Source organism: Chlorocebus sabaeus, chromosome 9 (assembly GCF_047675955.1).
Source record: "Chlorocebus sabaeus isolate Y175 chromosome 9, mChlSab1.0.hap1, whole genome shotgun sequence".
Classification (NCBI taxonomy): Eukaryota; Metazoa; Chordata; class Mammalia; order Primates; family Cercopithecidae; genus Chlorocebus; species Chlorocebus sabaeus.
This window is the reverse complement of record NC_132912.1, coordinates 22,577,326-22,598,492: the sequence shown is the minus strand read 5'-3', so window position 1 is coordinate 22,598,492 and position 21,167 is coordinate 22,577,326. Positions and strand designations below refer to the sequence as shown.

The following is a 21,167-nucleotide window of genomic DNA, read 5'->3' as shown; positions in this document are numbered from 1 at the left end:
TAACAATGCCTTTGAAACTGAAAGAAAGGCAAAAAACTGGGGAAGAGTAGTATCTGAGCTAAGGAGTTCCTACATTATTTGCTTTTACATTTGCAGCCCTTTTTAAACCCATACATTGGGCTGAGCATGGTGGCTCATCCCTGTAATCCCAGCACTTTGGGAGGCCAAGGCAGGCAGATAGATCACTTGACGCCAAGAGTTCGAGATTACCGTCGCCAGCATGGCAAAACCCTGTCTCTACTAAAAATACAAAAATTAGCTGGGCGTGGTGTCACATGCCTATAATCCCAGCTACTCAGGAGGCAGAGGCATGAGAATCACTTGAGTCCAGGAGATCAAGGCTGCAGTGAGCCAAGATTACACCACTGTACTCCGGCCTGGGCAACACAGTGAGACCCTGCCTCAAAAAATAAAAATAAAAAATCCCGTACATTGTATTGGTACTTGTACATAGTATTATTAAACCCTTCTTTAATTAATTAGTAAAGTAAATGCCATGGATTATTATTATGAACTATAAAGTTTCCCATTTTAATCGAACTAGAGGTGTAGAGAATATAATGGGAAAGGCATGAGTGCCGGTAAGTCTGTAATTATAATGTACTTAATACACTAGACTGTACATGCTGCGTGCCAGCAAAACACAGCATAAACACCGTTCTATAGACCTTGGTTTTCACGTGTGGTCTGCAGACCCACTCAAGCAGCAGCATCTGCTTCTGAAAATGCCCCACCCCGACCTGCTGGATCAGAATCTGCATTTTCACACGATCCCTGGGTGATTCAGTTGCTTGTTGAGTTTGAGATGCACTGACTATGCAGCTTTCAATTTTATTTCACCCCATTGGCCCATGAGAGAATGTTATACTGTCCTATCTAATGTGCATAAGGAAACGATCTATGAAACTGAGGCTGCTGGAATTCCATCCTGTGCTGAATACAGTTCTCCTTTACTATTCCCCATCCCCCCAAAAGTTGTTTTACATGGATTGTCAGTTTGACAGAGTTTAAGGTCTGTTCCACTTGGTCTGCTCCACCTGGCTTTCATAAACTTGATTGTTCCCACTTTGATTTTATGCCTGAAGATAATTTGCAATCTTACAGTTCCTAGAGTTCTTGTTTTATTTGGAAGAAATGCCCTTTTGCAAATTAGTGATTGCAAGAAAAAAGTAAGACCATTAACAAAGAGCAAGAATTGCTTTTTGGGGCTAGCATTTAAAACCCCACCAGGGGAAATTCGCTTTGATTCTCTTCCTTTTTGTTCTAAGTGGGAAGTAGTATAAAGGAGATCTTGTTCATGTTTTAGGAAAAAAACACTAAGTAAGAATGGAACTCTTGTTAATATAGCTATTTTCATCCTGAAAGTCATTTTTATCATTCTCAGGCTATCTAATAAATTTCAGTTATCTTAAGAATAATTGAACAATGCCAAGTCTTGCTATTTAAAGTCACTAGGGATTATGTAGATTGTTTTTCCTTCTCTCAAGTTTTCTAATAAGCTAAGGAAAGCAGATTCAGTTACTTGGTGGCCTTGACTCTGCATCTGGCAGGTGCGCCTGCTTGCCTTCAGGTCAAGGTGTGCTATTGCAGAATGTGTGATCCACTGCAGGGGTTGCCAGGGTGGTGAGGTGAGAATCCTGGAAGATGAAGATTTGCTCATGGGCCACTTTTCTCTTCAGGCATAGGTAGGACCTGCATGAACCCCTGCACTGCTGCAATCTGATTCTACCTCAAGTGGTTCAGTCCTGTTGATTTCATCTAGAAAGGAAGGAAAGGATAAAGAGACTGGAATATACTAGACAGAAAGGCACTCTTTCTTTTGCAAATCCATGGGCAGAGCTAACTATCACCTGCCTCTCTGAAGATATCCATGTTCCCTTAACCTGACAGCATTTGGCCACTGAGGCCTTTGAATGCCCACTCTAGAGAGGAAGTTAAAAGGAGAAAGCGTGTTTGCCTTTGAATCCCACACAGGCCATCCCTAGGCCCAGCCTGCACTGAGAGGCCTCCTTCACCATGGAGTATAAGAGCATGAAGTCCAGCGTTGGACAATCCTGGGCTCAAATCTCCGCCCTGTCACTTACTAACCATGTGTGGGGTTTGCTAGACCCCATGGCCTGGACAGCCATTGTCAGGAGATTGGGACAAGGAGGAGGCTTCTTGGAGGATGTAAGAAAGAGATCTGAACAGAAGTCACATGGGAGGAGAAGGGTAGACCTGCCTAGCCAGTGTCACTAGCATGAACCAGATCTTGGAGTGAATGATGTCAGAAGAGCCCCTACTCAGAGCCCCTCGGTGTCCACCCTCCAGAATATCAGTAGTTCTCAAAAATGGTGGTAGGGAGTGGAGGATGGACCGAATTCAAATTGCCTAAGGAGGAGCTGTTTTAGAAGACACTCTCCCAGGCTCCTGCCCTCTCCTCCTGGGGCACACAGGTAGCATAGTCTACAAGTTAAGTACTTTACTAGTTGAGTAGTTTACTAGTTGAGAGTTTGGGTTCTGAGCCAGCCACACTGGAGTCAGAATTCTAGCTCTTCCCTTGCTAGCTATGCGCCCTTTGCCCAGATACTAAGCCTCTCTCATCCCCATCTCCTCGTCTGTAAAATAATGATGATAGCAATCGTAACAATTGCATGGGAATGTTATCAGAATTGGGGGAAATAATCTGTGCAAAATGCTTGGCATGATACCTGTCATGTAAGGAAATGCTCAGTGACTGTAAAATTTTCTTTTATGACTGGAACCTAATTTTATTCAGAAGAAAACTTTGAGATCTTGTCCAACTCTGAAAAGAACTAAGTGATTAAAGTTACTTTGATTATAATTGTAGACATTAGTCTGCTTTAAGGATATTAGAATCATAGTACAATTCAAGCTGTTTTCATTTCATCTGAAAGGCTTGCAATGTGAGTTATGATGCATGTAAAAATGTCATCCTACTTATCAATTTATCCCAGACACAAATGTTTTTGAAAACTTCCAATGATGACAAATTCTCTGGGAATCAGAAAGCCACACCTTTAACTAGTTATCTTCCCCGCTTCCTTCCCCTCTTACCCCATCCGGGAAGAATTCCCTGACCAGGAGTGCACCCCTCCCCAACGACTCCCAGGCCCGCAGTGGAGCTCGTTTTCACACTTCCTACGACAAAAGATACATCATCAAGACCATTACCAGTGAAGACGTGGCCGAAATGCACAACATCCTGAAGAAATACCACCAGGTAATTTTTCTTGATATTTACTTGAAACTCCAAGAAGGTTAATATGCATAGCGATTTCTCACCAAGGCCAAAGATTTAAATATATAGTTAGAGAACAAGAAGAACACATTTCATATAAAAATCTCCTCTAACCCGGTGTTCTAAAATTACAGTGGCCAGATTCCTGGCAGTTAATGTTTAGGCATGCTTATGCTATAAAGGTCATTCATTATTTATATAACACTTTTAACCTAAATACTCTTGTATAATAGATTCAGTTTTCACTGCTCTGATTTTGAAATCTTTCATCTTAAGATTTGGCAACTTGGCAGAAGTTTTTGCCTGTGCCAGAGATTGGGTGTTGACCTCTGAGTTTGTATCCATTTACACCTCCAAATCCCATTTTGCTGTCAGTGGTTCTTCTGTCCTGGCCCCAGCAGGGCCCACCCCATTCCAATCTGCTACATAGCAAGCCCTCTGATTTTAGAAGGTGAGTGTTGGTCTGCTGCTTGCCCGCTTTTCATCCCCGAGCATAATTCCATTGTAATCACTGGAGGTAAAATCGACCATCCTTGGAAGCAGCAATCTGTCTCTCATATAGTAAATTCCAGCACAAGCTTCCCTGGTACAGCACATGTTCCCAAGGCCCAGCCCGCACTGTAAGAGGCCTCCTTCACCATGGAGTATAAGAGCGTGAAGTCCAGCGTTGGACAATCCTGGGCTCAAATCCCAGCCTTGTCACTTACTAACCATGTGACTTCTGGACTTGGTTGTTTTTTTAGAGACAAGGTCTTGCTCTGCTGCCAGGTTGAAGTGCAGTGGCGTGATCACAGCTCACTGCAGCCTCAACCTCCTGGGCTCAAGCAATCCTCCCACCCCGGCCTCCCAAGTAGCTGGGACCACAGGTATGCACCACCATGCCTGGCTAATTTTTTTAAATTGTGTTTTTATAGAGGTAGAGTTTTGCTATGTTGCCCAGGCTGGTCTTGAACTCTTGGGCTCAAGCATTTCTCCAATCTTGGCCTCCCAAAGTGCTAAGGTTACAGGTGTGAGTCTCCACACCCTGCCTGGATTTTGAAGCCACAGTTTCTTTGTTTATATAGTCAGGATAATAATAACACCTCATATGGATTCTCAAGATTAAATAGGAAAATGCACGTCATGTACTTAGCACAGTGTCTGTCACACACTAGATACTCAATGTATGGTGGTGGCCATAGCATCAATATTATCAAGATAACATCTATGGTATAAAAATGACGTAACAACTAAGTCACTTTGAGAAGTTCTAGTCATATGATATGAACATGTCTGCTGTTGCAACATCCCAGGAATCATCTTCAGAACTGGTGTTTAAAACACATACACACGTTGATGCTTTTAGGATCTTAGCTTGAGCTGTCATAAAAAAGCGTAGACTGGGTGGCTTAAATGACAAATTTATTTCTTACGGTTATGGAGATTGAAGTCTGAGATCAGGGTGCCAGTATGGTCGGGTTCTTCCTGGTTTGCCGACGGCCAGCTTCTCACTGTATCGTCACCTGTGTTGGCAGGAGTAGGGTGATGGGGACAGGATCAAAAGCCCTCTTCTGTCACTTCTAATAAGGGCACTGATCTCATAATGAGGGCTCTAACCTCATGACCTAATTACCTCTCAAAGGCCCCACCTCCTAATACCATCATTTAGGGATTAGGGTTTCACCATGAGCATTTTGGGGGACACAAATTTTCCATTCATAGCAGAGTCACACTGTGTTTTTAATTTAAACAGCTCCCAATCCTCCAAAGGTAAAAATTGGCTGTCACAAAGGGTATTCAAAATAAAGTGCCACAGACCCTGACTATATTAATAAAAGGATTCTCGAGTGTAAACAATCACACTTACTAAGTATCTGCTTTGAAGGCAGCACTGGCCTGGACTTGTGAGTTCCTAGATGTCTGTTTAAACATCCCTTCCAAAGCATTACTTTGGGGTCATGCATTATGCTCTAATATCATGGATTCTTTTTTGGCAGTTGCTTATTCTTCCGATCTTTGCAAGTGTGATCATTTTGCTTGCAGTGAAGTCTGTAAAGATCTTTGAGCTACGTTCTGTTTTTTGAAATGTTGTACTGCCTCTAGTTTGTTTTCTAAAATCAGTCAGTCTCTAAATTCGTTTAGTATGTAATAAATCTTTTATAATATCTATTCCTTTTGAAATTTTGTTCTACACTGCTTATGTTACTGCCTCTTATTCTAAAGGAAATTTTAAAGTGTCAGGACAGTACCTGTGAGGGGGAAGACATTGAGGCTCTGTTATCTAAATGAATTGAATTACAGGTTGCAGCTTTTAACACTTCACCTTTTAAACAGTCTACTTTTTCATTTTTTCTCCTCTGGAAATTGATGTTATACTTATGCATTCTTTTTATACTTTCTTTCAGTTGTCTCAGAACATTCAAAGCAAAGTGATATCTCATGACTGATGAGAACATATTGTTCTGATAAATGGCTAGGATACTATGCTAATAAAATGTGACACAATTGAAGTATCAACTTCTCGATGACAACTTTGAGTTTAGCATCCTTTGACTTTACAAAAATCACAATTTGTAATGTTTTCTCTGGGGTAGTTATTGTAACGTAACATAGGGATTTGACACATCCCACATCCCCAGTGTTAAAATAAGTGTGGGATCAAAATAAGTCTATTGACACCTCCCAGGGGCTTTAACAGTGTAAAGACTTCCTTTTGTTCCACTGCTACAAAATCATTATCTTCTTGGTGTGTTCTTTATTCAGAAAAGTCTCCTTTATCCAACATCTATATTTTTTCTTTTTATAAACAGAATATTTTAAATATAATTTGTAGGGTCTTAATGATTGAGAATCACATTATTAATGTAAATTATTTAGAGGGCACTAAGTTGAAGTCAGGAGACATAGATCCTCACCTGTTAGGAACTGCCTCTTGGGTGATCTCTGAACTCAGCTTCTGCACCTGCGTTTCATTCATTCATTCATTCATTTATTCATGTATTCACTCTTGACCTTATTCTAGAAAGGATTTAAGGTGGCCTTCAAAGAAGTTGGAAATACAGGCTAGAATAAATGAAAAAAAGAAAAGGAGGAGGCAGAAAGATAAAGGCACGAAATGGAGCCTGGAATGAGTGTAGACATTCATGCCAAGATGACCAGCATGCTTGATACTTTGAGTCTGTTGCCAGGGAGAAATGTAAGTGGTCTTGGTACTAAGATCCAGCAGGGTTGACTCTAAGGAGTTCCCCACAGAGCAGACACAAGACACCTGACCTGATAAAACAACATCTTTGCCACAGGCGGAGAAACATACAAGAATGTCAGAGAACTTAAAAAAAAAAAAAAAAAGGATCCATATAGGCTGCTAATTATCAATATACGCCATGTGTAAATATAGCCACGGTTGCAGCACCATTTGTTTTTGTTTCTGGTTTTGCTAATTTGGCCACTTTTAAATTACATTTAAAAACAAATTAAGGACAAGGAAATGTGTGGGTGACACAAATGTTGACCCAAATGAAGATGAACATGCCACTTGTATACATCTCAGCAAAATCTCACGTAGAAGAGGTTTTTCAAACTACAGCAGCAGTGGAGAGTAACAGTGTTAATTCCGTAATCAGAGAATGCCACAGAAACCTCATAAAAGGTTCATCATTCACATAGTTTATTTGATACTGATCTATTCAGGGTGACCCCTGCTAGGCTCACTGAGGGCAGGGCTGGGACCCTGCTCAGGTTGGCAGGTGTTCATGAAGGAAGATCCGGTCTGCTGAGTCAAACATCACACCCGCAGCAGTTAGCAAAGGCCACACCAACGTGTAGTTTACATTTAGTAAATGCTGTTCTACAGAGAAAGGCCACAATGCACACCGGCTGCCTAGCACTCTCTCCCAGTCTGGCTTCTGTTTGAATGTTCTTCAGGCTGTTCTTGTATGCCACTTCCAAACAAGATTTTGATGAATATTACTGGGTGTGAGCTCAGCCTGGCATACCCTTGTGTGATTCCGTGTGACCGGGCACAGGCCTCTCACTGGTAAACCCAGAGAGGCCTGTCAAGCTTTACATTTCTCTCCCTGTAGTTTGAGATGCTCAGAGGTATTTGAGGTATATGTCAGGCCTTCATTCCTTCTTTATGTGGGCCTAGAGTACTTTTAGGGTTTGTATCTAAGAAACTTTCTGTCTCCTGCTTCAGTAGTGATCGTCAGTTCTTCTGTTTCTTCTTGCTTGTTGTTGCTCTTACCTTGGAATTATCTGGGCTTCTGTACCTTCCAAATCTAGACAAGGAATGCAGATTGTTCAGTTGCGTATCAGTTGCTGAGAGGCTCTCATAGAGGGTTTCTCCCGTGGAGTGAATTGCATGGACTTTCTGACAACTTTGGTTACCCAACAGCCCTTTATTTTCCTTTTCCTTTGTTGTATTTTGTTTTAATGAAATGCAGCCACAGTTGCAATTATATTCTGGAGGGTTAAAATTGCCCCAAGGCCAGCCTCTGGAGAAGTAGAACATTGCTAGTTATTTGAATGTTTGAGTAAATTCTTCCTGGGATTAATTTTCTGACACACTGACCTTCCCAGCTATCTGGTGTGGCAGGTGGTTCAAGAGCAAAGACTTGGAGCCAGCCAGCCACCTTCCGGTCCCAGCCATGCCCCTGGCCAATGGCATGACCTTGGGCAAGTTACCTACACTCTTGATACCTCTCGGTCTATAATATTTGGATAATAGTACCCCCTTCATTTGGGTGTTGTGCTAATTAGGTGAATTCATATTTATAACATGCTCAGAGCAGTGTCTGGTGTATAAGAAGTGCTAAATGGGCCGGGCGCAGTGGCTCACATATGTAATCCCAGAACTTTGGGAGGCTGAGGTGGGTGAATCACCTGAAGTCAGGAGTTCAAGACCAGCCTGACCAACATGGTAAAACCTCATCTCTACTAAAAATACAAAAACATTAGCCAGGTGTGGTGGTGCGTGCCTGTTGTCCTAGCTACTCGGGAGGCTGAGGCATGAGAATCACTTGAACCCAGGAGGTGGAGGTTGCAGTGGGCTAAGATTGCGCCACTGCCCTCCAGCCTGGGCAACAGAGTGAGACTCTGTTTCAAAAAAAAAAAAGAAAGAAAAAGAAGTACTAAATGAGTGACTGAATAAGATTTTTAATTAAATACCGTTCTTGTATTTAATTTCCTACACCTCTGTGTTGAAATCATTCTAATGTGGCATTCAGTCCTTAACAGTTTTAATCCACTAGGGGGCCTGGTTTCTGGTAGGCTATGGCACTGATGCAGAATTATGAAGATTTCAGCCATAAGGAGTTAGATTTTTCCCCCAAGTTCCAGTATCTTGCTCTATTCTTCATTTCCTGCCCAAATTGTACCGTAATTTTCACTCTGTGCAAAGAAAGGAAAGCATCATCTCTCAGACCAATGGAGAATTCACATGAAGCACAGCAAACTTTCATAAATTTCATTTACTTCATTTTATTTTCTCTTACTTGTAGTTGGGAAAGTAATGTTTCGCTGTAAATATCCTTTTCACATTTCTGTTAGGCTATAAGAAACTCAGGTCCTATAAATGATGATTATCAGCTGATTAGCTAAACAATGTTAGAACATTCAAAAAGGAAAAAAAAAAAAAAAGGCAAAGAACCCACTTGAATATCTTTTTTTCTTAAATTGACTGACTTTCCCCCCCCCACTGATCTGAATTCATTGGGAGCTTTGGTATCATGTAGCTTCAACTTGAATTAAAATTTAAAAGTATTGACTGGACACAGTGGCTAATGCCTGTAACCCCAGTGCTTTGGGAGGCTGAGGTGGATAGATCATTTGAGGCCAGAAGTTCAAGACCAGCCTAACCAACACACTGAAATCCGGTCTCTACTAAAACTACAAAAAATTAGCTGGGGTTGGTGGTGTATGCCTCTAGTCCCAGCTGCTCAGGAGGCTGAGGCATGAGAATCCCTTGAACTTGGGAGGCAGAGGTTGCAGTGAGCCAAGGTGGTATCACTGCATTCCGGCCCGGGTGAGATTCTGTCTCAAAAAAAAAAAAAAAAAAAAAATTGAGAGACATTGTCGGTAACATACCTCCCAGAAGTTGTATAGAACTTACAATGTAACCCAAGGGAAGTTGCCATGTAGGTGATCAAGAAATACCTTACGAAAATATTATTGAGTATTTTAATAGCTTTTGAAATGTAGCATTTTAATTTACTTTTTTATTTCAAAGTGACTGAATCGATAAATGGGTGAAATTGGTAAAAATGACTTAAATTCCTTTCTTATCCTTTTATTTGGGGAAACAATTAATACCTTTAGTTGAATCCAGAAGGTTTGCCTCCAAATCTAAACTCCCTGTTAAATAAGCTAATTAGCACCTCAAATTTCAAGGATTTTAGGGTGAGCATGTGACTTCCTGGAAATCTCCTGATAGTACATCTGCTTATCCTTTCCTGAAGGTCAGGAACGTTGGTGTTACTATTCAAAGGATGAGGCTTCAGTAGAACAAAACTGAGAAAATAGGGACTATAAAAGCTAAAAGCAAAAAAGAGTGGAGAGGGTTGTAGCACCAAAAGAGAAAAGGTTCTACATTGCATTAGTGCTTCTTAGACTTTCATCAGGGCTCTGACTGGATGGGTCTGGAGGGTCCTCCTTGGATATCCAGTATCTACTTGGATATTCTCAGTGCTGTGTAAGTATCAGATTATGAGACTAAACACAAGCTCCCAATAAACCCTCTGCTGCCATTGGAAGCTGCGGACACGTCTTGCTTCTGTTTTAGAAACGGGTGAAAGTATTTGTCATCTTGGGAGTTCCTGTGGCCCAACGAGTGCCCTGAAGCTTGCTGACAGGGGCGTTTGTAGCCCTCTGTTCCCAACGTCCTCAGCCATTTGCTCCTAGGTTCACGGGGAGCTGCCCAGCTCACTCCCCAGCAAGCTTTTCCTGCGGAGTTCCGCAGTCCTTTTCTCTTTCAGCCTCACCTCTCTCCTTCTGTTTCTCCAACAAGTGTATCTTTAATGTGCTCATCCTGGCTTCCTCATCTTTAACTTTTCTTTCCCATTTTCCATCTCCAAACATCTCTGCCCAATTCTGGGTAAATTCTTCAAAGTATATCATCCAGTCCTAAGTCTCTCTTCAACTGTTCTAATCCTTTTTTTTTTTTTTTTTTTTTTTTTAATTTCAACAATTATCTTTTTTATTCTAGAAGTTTTCCAGGAGATTTTTCAAAATCTGACAGTTCATTCCTGATAGTTTATTGTTTTATGCTCATCTGTGAAATTGCATCCTTTGTTTCTTTAGATGTTTTGCGCATAACTGTTCAAAACTTACTCCTGAGAGTAACTCCTGAGAGTCCCCACCTCTGTAATTCCTGGGGGCCTGAATTTGTCTCAGTCTGCCAACTCTCACACACAGTGACTTGCCCAACCAGATGCTCACACAGTTTGGGGTCAAGATGTTGATCAGGATCAAAACTTATGTAGGGAAGAGGAAAGAAGTGAGATAGGGCAGAGGGAGAAGTCAGACTGCCTTGCTGGCCCAGTCAAGCCTCGGCTAACCTGGCGGGGCACTAGAGGCTCCTATGTTGGGCCAAAATGACAGGCTGCCCTCAGAAGGCAGACCTAGAAGGAGCTGCCCTTGCAGGCCTTCTGCGGACCGCACACCCTCAGCTGGGCAGCACGGCCTTCCCTGGAGGGAATCGGCATCCCATCTCTGTGGCTACACTTGCTTTCTTTAGTGTCCGAGAGTCTTGCTGAACTCATAGCTTCATCTTCACCTCTGCAATGCTTGGGAAGGCTAATTTAGGGAGGCTCTTTTTCAGAGAGTTTTGTTTCTGCAAAAGAGGAGGGTGGGGATTCCCAGCCCTGGACTCTGTCTGCACCCTTCAAGGGTTTTGCTAGGAGTGGGAGCCCCTGGGCCCACTCCCCCACCATGCTGGTGTCCTCAGTGTCCCTGCACCCATGTGCTCCTGACAGGCTCTGTCTGGCACCTCCAACACTTTGGCTTGGATCCCAGCTCCTCACATGCTCCCTGGACACACCTGCTCTCGGGTGCACCTGCTCAAATGCTCAGTACCCCCAGCCCCAGGCATAGGCCGCTCAGGCCCCAGCTCCCAATTGTGTGTGGGGTACAGGGGCCATTCTGGAACCTTCCTGCCTTTGATACCAGCTAAGCTTCCTGTCTGGGATGGGGCTGTCCAGGAGGCCTTGGGCTTGTCAGAGCTCCCTGCCAGCAGTCATGTGTTGAGCAGCCATTCTGTGCTTTTTGTAACAAATGGCATATGTACATATAATAACGCACTTTATTGTATTTTTTACAAAGTTATTTCATTTTTAATGATGATGTTATTTATGGGTCTTTATTATGGTGTGTCACTAATTGAATTAGGCACATCCATATGTGCACTTAGGCATTTCTGCATATCTCAGTGCGAAGAATTTGTGTAAATACTACAGAAGAATGCTTGTTCCTTTTAAGCTTGATTTTTATCAAGCTTAATTAAGAAAAGCAGTAAAGTTTTATTTGTTTTATTATTTGTTACATTTGCTTAAATGTAGTCATCCTTTTTTTTTTTTTTTTTTTTACTTCAAGACGATTTGAAATCAAAATAAATTATATTAACTGATGCTTACAGACCATTATCCCCGAATATACCAAGACATCCACTCAAAGAAAGTTGTGTCATTTGTTTACTTATTTGGCCATTGTACACCAGAGCAATCCATAATTTCAGGCTGCCTAGACTTCTTTCTTTTCTTCCCTTCCCTTCATTTTCCTTCCCTTCCTTTCCCTTTCCTTTTCTTTCATGTGAAGTATGTTGTAGGAATAATCTGTAAACATAGCCCGTGGTACAATAAGGATTACAGATAATTTAACCTTTCAAAAACATTAGATGAAACAAGAATTTACATTGAAGTACTAATTTGATGCTATATTAAATTGTCACTTCAAGCTTTTTAAAAAAAAAAATGAGTGAAACACAATAATAACAGCAATTCCCGAAAGCCGGAGCCCAGGTTCACACTATCATGCGGAGTTATAAATATTTATCTGTTGCAGTACATCACTTAGAACCCTCTCTGCTGCAACCTTCAGTCAGCTGTGAATCTCTTAATGGCATTTCATTCTCCATGAGAAGAGCAACAGATCGGGGCTTCATAACCCTTGTTATTCTCGGTGAGTGCCTAAGAGCAAAGGAAACCTAGGTCTGGTGGCTGTTATGTTTTATGTTTTTTAAAGCCTAATTCCACGACTCTAATTTATCATTGCATTACGTTTCTAACAAGCCCACAGTAGTACAGGAAAAAGTTCTGAGGGAGAATTAGGAAGGAAGAAACTTTGCCTTTGTTGATGACATCATTTATAAGTAGATTTTTTTTTTTTTTTTTTTTTTTGATTGAGACAGGGTCTTGCTCTGTAGCCCAGGCTGGAGTACAGTGGTGCAAACACGGTTCCCTGCACCCTCAGCCTCCCAGCCTCAAGTGATCCTTCTGCCTCAGCCTCCCAAGTAGCTGGGAATACAGGCATGTGCCACCACACCTGGCTTATTTCTTTTGTTTTTTTTGTAGAGATGGGGTTTTGCCATGTTGCCTAGGCTGTTCTCAAACTCCTGGACTCAAGCGATCCTCCTGCCTCGACCTCCCAAAGTGCTGGGATTACAAGCATGAGCCACCATGCCCAGCTGTAAGCAAATTGTTTTTTTAAAAAAGACAGAAAAAAGTGAAAACTGTTAGTGTTGGAAATGCATGTTACAGATGAAAAAAAATTAAAAAATAAAGCCATCATACAGGAAAGTTTCTGAGAGCACTCTTAGAATTAGCAGAAGCTATTATGAGGTAAGTAATGAAGGAAAGTGACAAGAGGTGCCCAGCTATGACAGTGCAGAAGTGAACAGTACTTAATAAAAGGAGTATTTTAATTTTTTTTTTTTTAAGAGATAGGATCTCCCTGTGTTGCTCTGGCTCATCTCGAACTCCTGAGCTGAAGCACCCCTCCTGCCTCAGCCCCCCAAGTAGCTGGGCAAAAACAATATTGTAAAATGCAAGCGTAGGTAACATAGTGAATTTAACACTAAGAATAGGAAAGCTGACCCCAAGAATAAGTGTGATTGACTTAGCTACATATGGCAAGTGTAAGAAGAATTGGTGATAATCAGGTTCACTTTTATAAAGTTTGAGAGCAGATTTTCAGCACCTATGCAGATGGAAGCTCAGTGCCATGGCTGCATCACAGGCATCTAGAAACCTCCGCTTCAGGTGCCAGGCAGAGCTGCTGTTTGATGTGAGCAGAGGGCTTAGCTACAGGTGACCTGCAGAGTCAGACAGGTGGAAATGACAGGTGAGCATTGTGCCACCGGGAGGAATGCCTCAGGGGAAAAGCCCTATTCGAGGAACTGCTGAAAGGAACACTCTTCGGTATTGTGTACATGCTGCCTGTGCTCTCACAGGAGAATAAGCCCACTTATCTGGTGTGTGCTCTTAATTTCTGAGCCACACAGGGACGGCCAACGTTGTTCAGTGTTTGGTCCATTTGCGGCCTCATCTGCCTTGGGACTTCAAAGTGGCTGCAGACAGCAGTTGGCACTCATCCATTCTACAGAGGAGCCTCCTGGGCCATTAGAGCACTGCACCTGTCGAGTCTGTAAAGCGAGACGTTACCATCGCAGAAAGGGACAACTGTGTTGATGGTGTCCTTTTGCCAGTGGGGAAGGATTGCCTTGTAGCCACATCTAGACCGTGGGTGCTCATGGAAGTCTCCCTCCTTCACCCCTTCCTGCCTCTGCCCTCTCCACCCCTCACCCCTTCCTGCCTCTGCCCTCTCCACCCCTCACCCCTTTCTGCCTCTGCCCTCTCCACCCCTCACCCCTTCCTGCCTCTGCCCTCTCCACCCCTCACCCCGGGGCCTTAGCTGCATCTTGGCCCTGCTTGAGTCATCAGCAGGTCCTGTTTCCCTTATCGCCACATTCATCAGAATGGGGTGGTTTTTTTTTTTCTTTTTTCTTTTTTTTTTCTCAGGCAAAGTCTCGTTCTGTCACCTAGGCTGGAGTGCAGTGGCGCAATCTCGACTCACTGCAGCCTCTCCCTCCTGGGTTCAAGTGATTCTCCTGCCTCAGCCTCCTGAGTAGCTAGGATTACAGGCACCCACCACCATGCCTGTCTAATTTTTACATTTTTAGTAGAGACGGGGTTTCACCATGTTGGCCAGGCCGGTCTCGAACTCCTGACCTCAAGTGATCCACCCGCCTCAGCCTCCCAAAGTGCTGGGATTACATGCATGAGCCACCATGCCTGGCCAGAATGGGGCATCTTAAAGGCAGCAAGTTCCTCTGTTGTTGGTATGGGAGCATCACATCTAAGCAGTGTTATGCCCAAAGATCCCCTCCCCTCCAAGGGTGAGGATAGAGAGGAGCTGGAGGGGAAGGAGGCAGACGTCCTCTAATTGCTGTGCACGTGATTCTGTGGTTTAAAGAGAACACCATTTATCAACTTCATCAGTGCATACAAACTTTGGGAAGTTAAGAGAATTTTAAGTGTGAATTCTGTATAAATCATCGGATATGATTCTTTACTGTTATTCAGTGACAGATTGATATCAGTAGGGTTATGATTCTGCTCTACCCCTTTCCTCAAAGTTCTGTTTCTCCCATGATGCTAGAGAATGAGGATACATTGCGTCGTACAGTTTGCATGTGTGGCAGTAGCCCTAGAACAGATAAACCGTGACCGTTTCTGAATTCTCCCCCAAGTTAACCATATGACTGCCTTTTTTTTTTTTTTTAGCATCCTTAAACAGTTATTTTGTAGTACCCTCTTTTCCTCCTTTCACGCCCGACATATGCCTGCTTTTTTCCTACTTCTTGTGTAAAGTTCTTCACTTGTCATGGCCATCGTGAGAAAAATCTAGGACTTCCCTTTCATCATAAATGACAGGTTTTTTTCTGCCTTCAAAATCTAGAATTTTCATATTTACAACACCTGGAGGTAAAGGTCATGGTGTTAATTATAGAGAGCAGAGAGAGTAGGCATCTGTAGGAAACATCTTGGGTTTTTAAAATTATTTGCTGCATTTGTTTATTTATTCAACAGTTGTATATGAAATGTTTTTTACACATGAGGTCCTGCTAAGGGCAGTGGAGCTTACATTTGGCAGGAAGCCATATTACATGAATCCTATATGGATGTGCAACTCAAAAGAAAGATCACGGACTGGGAATCATAAGTTTGGGAGTTAGCGAGACACAGATAGAAGTGCAAACAAAAGGTGTGGATCAGGTAGCCTGTACACAGTGAAGAAGAGAAGACAAGAGGACATCTAGGTCAGGGCCCTGACAGTTTGCATGTAGAGGAGGAAGAATTGGCCAAAGAGCAGGAAAGGTGGGACAGAGTAGGAAGAGGACTGCCAGGAGAACTTAGCGTCTCAGAAGCCAAGGGAGGAAGCCCTGGACAAGAGCGCTGTTTGCTCATCGGATTCAAGAGAGAGAAAGGCGAAGAAGCATCTGTCAAATTTAACCACTCAAGGGTCATTGAGATCTCAGGGGGAACAGTTGCTCTGAAGGGATAGGAAAGTAAAATCCAGAGCAGGATGAGCTGCAGAATGGATGGGGGTTACAGAGCAATAGAAAATAAGCGTAGATAACTCTGCCAAGAAGCCAGTCAGGAGAGAGACCAGAGATGGAGAAAGACATGCAGTCAAAGAAGGGTTTGTGTTTCTTTATACTTTTTATTGTAAAAATGTTCAAACAGACAGAAAATTGGTAGCATATACCCATCACTTAGATTGAACAATTATTAACATTTTATTTTGCATCATTTTATTTTTGCAGATGTGTTTCAAAAGTAAATCACAGACACATTTCCTCTGTAAATACTTTGATATGCTTCTCTGAAACATAAGGACTTCTCAGGATAAGAAAATTGCTGATAAATTCCTTACTATCACCAAATACCTAGTTAGTGGCATAATCAGGTGTCCCCAGTTGCCCTCAAAGTGTGCGTTCAAGCCAGGATCCAGGCAGTGCCAGACCATGCATCTCTGCAATTGAGGGGGTGTTTTGTGTTTTGTTTTTGTTGCTTTCTTGAGAGAAACTTTAGCACATTTAAGCGCCATTGAGAAGCTGCTAGTAGAGGGAGAGAGGTTGAGGATCCTGGACTGAGGGGGTGGATGCCCAGGAACCCAACAAGACTGGTCCCAGTGTGACTGGAGAGACTGCTCGTCGAAGGGGATCTGCCGTGCAAGCACTGAGTGTCTTCACCTGTTTGTGTTGCTGTGAGGAATACCTGAGGCTGGGTGATTTATAAGGAAAAGAGGTTTATTTGGCTTGCAATTCTGCAGGCTGTACAAGAAGCATGGTGTCAGCATGTGTCTCGAGTGAGACCCTCAGGAAGCTTCTACTCATATTGGAAGGCAGTGGGGAGCTGGCATGGCTTGGTGAGAGGTGGGGAAGGAGACTAGAAGGCCCTTTTCCATAAGCAGTTCTCCCCATGGCACCAAGCCCTTCATGAGGGACCCACCCCCATGACCCAGTCACCTCCCACCAGGCCCCACCTCCAACATTGGGGATCACATCGCAGCGTGAGGTTTGGAGGGGACGTATATTCAAACTGTATCACTGGGAGATGGGGCTACCAGAAGTCAAGCCATTCCCCTCCCATGGCACCCTTTTCCACCTGAAATAGGATAACTTGCAGACAAGAACCAGGCGTCTCCACTCTGCGATGCAAAGTCAGCACCGCTCATGGTACCAGGCATATGATGGATGCTCAATACGTATTTTAAGTGAATGTATGAATACATTTTTTTTTTTTTTGAGACAGGAGTTTGCTCTGTCACCCAGGCTGGAGTGCAGTGGTGCGATCTCGGCTCACTGCAGCCTCTGCCTCCCAAGTTCAAACGATCCTTCTGCCTCACCCAGCCTCCTGCGTAGCTGGGACTACAGGCATGTACCACCACACCTGGCTAATTTTTGCATTTTTAGCAGAGACAAGGTTTCACTGTGTTAGACAGGCTGGTCTCAAACTCCTGACTTCAAGCTATCTGCCCACCTTGGCATCCCAAGGTGCTGGAATTACAGGTGTGAGCCACCATAGTCGACCTCTGTGAATGAATATTGAGAGTGATGAGGGGGTTTTGAGGTTTGATGAAAATGGAAAAGGTTCATAAGGTAGATAACACTTCATACTACTTTTTATGTGCCAGACTCTGTTCTAAAAACTTTGTAATTAACTCATTTACTCATTAAGTACTATTATTACCTCCCAGTTTACAAATGCAGACCAAGAGGTTGAATAACTGTCCCAAGGTCACACAGGTAAGGAACACGGAGCTGGATCGGGGGCCTCCTAGCTGTGCAGCGTGACTGAGGCTCGTGAGACCCCGGCTGAAGCTGTTGCTGTGAATCCAGTCTCCCTGGTTCAGGGCTGCCCTCCAGCAGCTGCTGTGTGTAGGAATCCTTGGAGTTAGGCCCGCTGGTGTTATGAATTTGTGCTCAGCATTCTCTGGGTCAACTGGGAGGATCCACCAGGATTCTCATTCAGGCCTCTTTGTGCCAACATCTGCCTACAGCAGCGCGTCGTGCTAGAGAACAGAGGTCCGTAGCCCAGGCATTCACAGACCCAGTTAAATGCTCCTCCACTGAAAATGCAACAGTGTGCCCTTTTCCCAGTGCTTCCCCCTGGAGATTCAGTTAATGGGTATAATTTTCTCTGCTGCAAAATTTTAACCCATTAATGCTTTCTAAACCTTTGATACCACCTGCAGCTTGGCAGTACTGCAATCTAATAAACTTTGGTATGACTTGTGGGTTTGTACGTATTTATATCCTCAGGAGTTTTAGGTATTCATCAAGGAGCCCCATAGGTGAGCCGTACGTTTGAGAACAACTGCGTGTAGACTTGGTGATAAAGTAAACAGACTTTTTTTTTTTTTGAGATGGAGTCTCACTCTGTCACCCAGGCTGGAGTACAGTGGCACGATCTCGGCTCACTGAACCCTCCACCTCCTGGGTTCAGGTGATTCTTCTGCCTCAGCCTCCCGAATAGCTGGGATTACAGGTGTGCACCACACCTGGCTAATTGTTGTATTTTTAGTAGAGATGGGGTTTCACCGTCTTGGCCAGGCTGATTTTGAACTCCTGACCTCGTGATCCACCCACCTTAGCCTCTGAAAGTGCTGGGATTACAGGCGTGAGCCACCGCACCTGGCAAAGTAGACAGATTTGATCTTTTTTCAGTGTAGTAATTTAGCTAATCTTTAAGGTAGGGAAGGTATAGAATGTAATCTGTATGGGTGTTTTTTCCTAAGAGGGGGCAACTAGTCAATGATTTGCTGTATAATAGTCAAAAGAATTTTACCATATTTGTAGCATTGGTTCTTTTCCATATGAGACATAGCCGTCTGTGGCTCTGTACGGCAACTTGAATCATAGAGACACGGCAGGATTCTGTAAATGTAGTCCATCATGAGAGCGCAGCGAGGGGTTGAGCACCCAAACCAAAACCGGTGTGTGCCCCGGGGCAGGGACTGTCTTGTGGGCCTCAAAAATAACTGCCTCAGAGCAGACCCCACCCAGTACATGTCTGTATGTCAGTTTGGAGCACAAAACAGGTATAACATTAAAATTTCTTAATAGTTTTGACTGAAAATAATCATTATCATCTTCAGTATAGTGTCGTACACAGCATCGTGTGAAGTATTTTGACATACTCTTATCTGTAACCCTCAAAACAACCTTCAAGGTAGGAATTAGGCTCTTTTTTTGGAAAATGAAGCTAAAATGTGGAGTGATTTGGTAACTTGCCCAAGATCTCACAGCTCATAAATGGAGGCGCCAGGACACACACACACGCCTTTCAGGCTCACAAACCTACGTTCTCTCTACTGCACATGGAGACTGGACTTCCTCAGTCTGCATGTTTGAAGGCCCATCCAGCCACCTTTCTACAGAGGCCAAGAACCCCTTTTTATTTCTCTAGATCAGATGTGAGAAATTTTCTTTTCACCCAATGGCTATTTACTACCTGTTTTGCATTAGCAAAACTCAATTTATTATATTTTGAAAGGAAAGAAATAGAAAATGTTTCATTCATCTAATTTCAAATAACAAGGTGAAACTCTCCTCAGGAATTATGTGAGATTAAAATATATAGCTCAGTTATTGTCAACAAGAAAAAAGAAAGGGAAGATGCAGCTTTAAAACTTGCCAAAACTCTAGCTGGCAAAAATCAAAGTCAGGTACCAATGCTGTTTATCTTTAATGATCAAAACTGAAGACTTTCATTCTTAAGGTGGTTAAGTATTATCAGAATTGATTATTAACAGTATTTACAACTAAAAAGTTTGAAAGGACATTCTAATTACTTTTGTATTTTTTATAAAATGCTCATTGTAAAAAAAAAAAAAAAAAAAAAAAAAAAGAAGAAGAAAATGAAAAATTCAAGCAGTATAAAGATCAGAATTCCCTCCAACTGCATCATCAGCATCTCTGAATATGCCCAACATGTATGGTGCTTACAATAATGGAATCTCACCATTTATGCTGTTTATTATCCTGGAGATTTCACACATGTGTCAATGGACATAGAGCTTTTTTGAAATATTCCTTCCCCATGATTTTAAAGGAAGGAAAACCTAAGCCTCCTTTGGGAAGTGCAGAGGGACCCGTTTTGTGAAAATCTGCTCTCGGGGAGAAGTGGCTCCATCTTGTGGCCCTCTAGAATGTGGTCATGAAAAACAGCCAAGGTCGTGTTGTGTTTTTGCAACTCTCCTGGGAAATGGTGTCAACCCGGGGCTTGTCCAGTTAACTTGGTGGAAACCAGAGGGAACCAGGCAGTCCCCACCTGCCGGCAGAGCAGGAGTGAGAGTGCTGTGGTCACAGGGGTTGCCCCCTTCTGCCCTGTTCTCATGGGAAGCTTAGCTCAGCCCTCCCAGCTTCTAACACTGGGGTCTCCACAATTTCCTCTTTAATCTCGCCTTCAACAATGTTAGAGAAGCTGATTTTAGCGGCCAGGTCGCTCTGCCTCAGTCCTGTAGTCAGGGCTTTGGGGGTAGAAGGCAAAGGTGCTAGGTGGAGTGTAATATCCCTTCAAAGGAATTTGAGAAAGACAGTCACATGTCCTCTTGCCTTACACTATCATATCCAAGGTTTGACCTTACAAATTCCATTTGGAATGTTGGAAAAAAATTGTTTGGAGATAAAATTGAATTTTCTTTTCTGTGTAGATATGGTGAACACAGATGTGATTGGTAAGCAGTACAAATATGGCCATTTTCTGTAAATAGAACCCTAATGACTGGAGGTTTTCACTTTGTATAAACACCATGGGTGTATGTATTTTACATCTAAGGAAGCAATCTTTTGATTGGATTTTTTTTCCTTTTTTTTTCTCTCCTATGCAGTACATAGTGGAATGTCATGGGATCACCCTTCTTCCCCAATTCTTGGGCATGTACCGGCTTAATGTTGATGGAGTTGAAATATATGTGATAGTTACAAGAAATGTGTTCAGCCACCGTTTGTCTGTATATAGGAAATACGACTTAAAGGTGAGATTGATTTTATGAATTTTTGTGAGGTAACTCAAGCTTACTCTTCTACATTGTAAATGTTGTCATTGATCATCAAAAATGCTTTGGAGCCACTCAGCACTTAAAGCCACCAGACAAGTAGCAGTGTATTCCTTCCTTTGAGGCAATAAGTGTTTGCTGGTCTCACCAAAAAACACTGGCACATGTTAGAGATATCACATCTACTTAAATATTCAAGCACATACCAGGCATTGTTCTAGGTGCTGGAAATAACGGTATGAACAAACCAAACCTGCACTCAGGGAGCTGACATTCTGGTGGGTAAAGACAGACAGTAAGTAAAAGTAATAAGTTAGTCATAGAGCATACCCAGAAGTGGTAAGTGCTATAGACAGAATTGAAAGAATGGGGGAGTTTTAAATAGGACTGT

General features: G+C 42.8%; 1 protein-coding gene across 6 annotated transcripts in view; it reads left to right on the top strand.

Annotated features, from left to right (window-relative positions):
* Positions 1-21,167, top strand: part of PIP4K2A (phosphatidylinositol-5-phosphate 4-kinase type 2 alpha) — a 180,902-nt gene that overhangs the window by 124,197 nt on the left and 35,538 nt on the right. For 5 of the 6 annotated variants that reach the window (XM_008002490.3, XM_073018784.1, XM_073018782.1 and 2 more), the window contains exons 4-5: positions 3,071-3,223; positions 20,609-20,755. In XM_008002490.3, coding sequence (XP_008000681.1) covers positions 3,071-3,223; positions 20,609-20,755 — 300 coding nt within the window. The remainder of the gene's footprint in view (positions 1-3,070; positions 3,224-20,608; positions 20,756-21,167) is intronic. The other variant, XM_008002491.3, reaches the window with a different exon arrangement.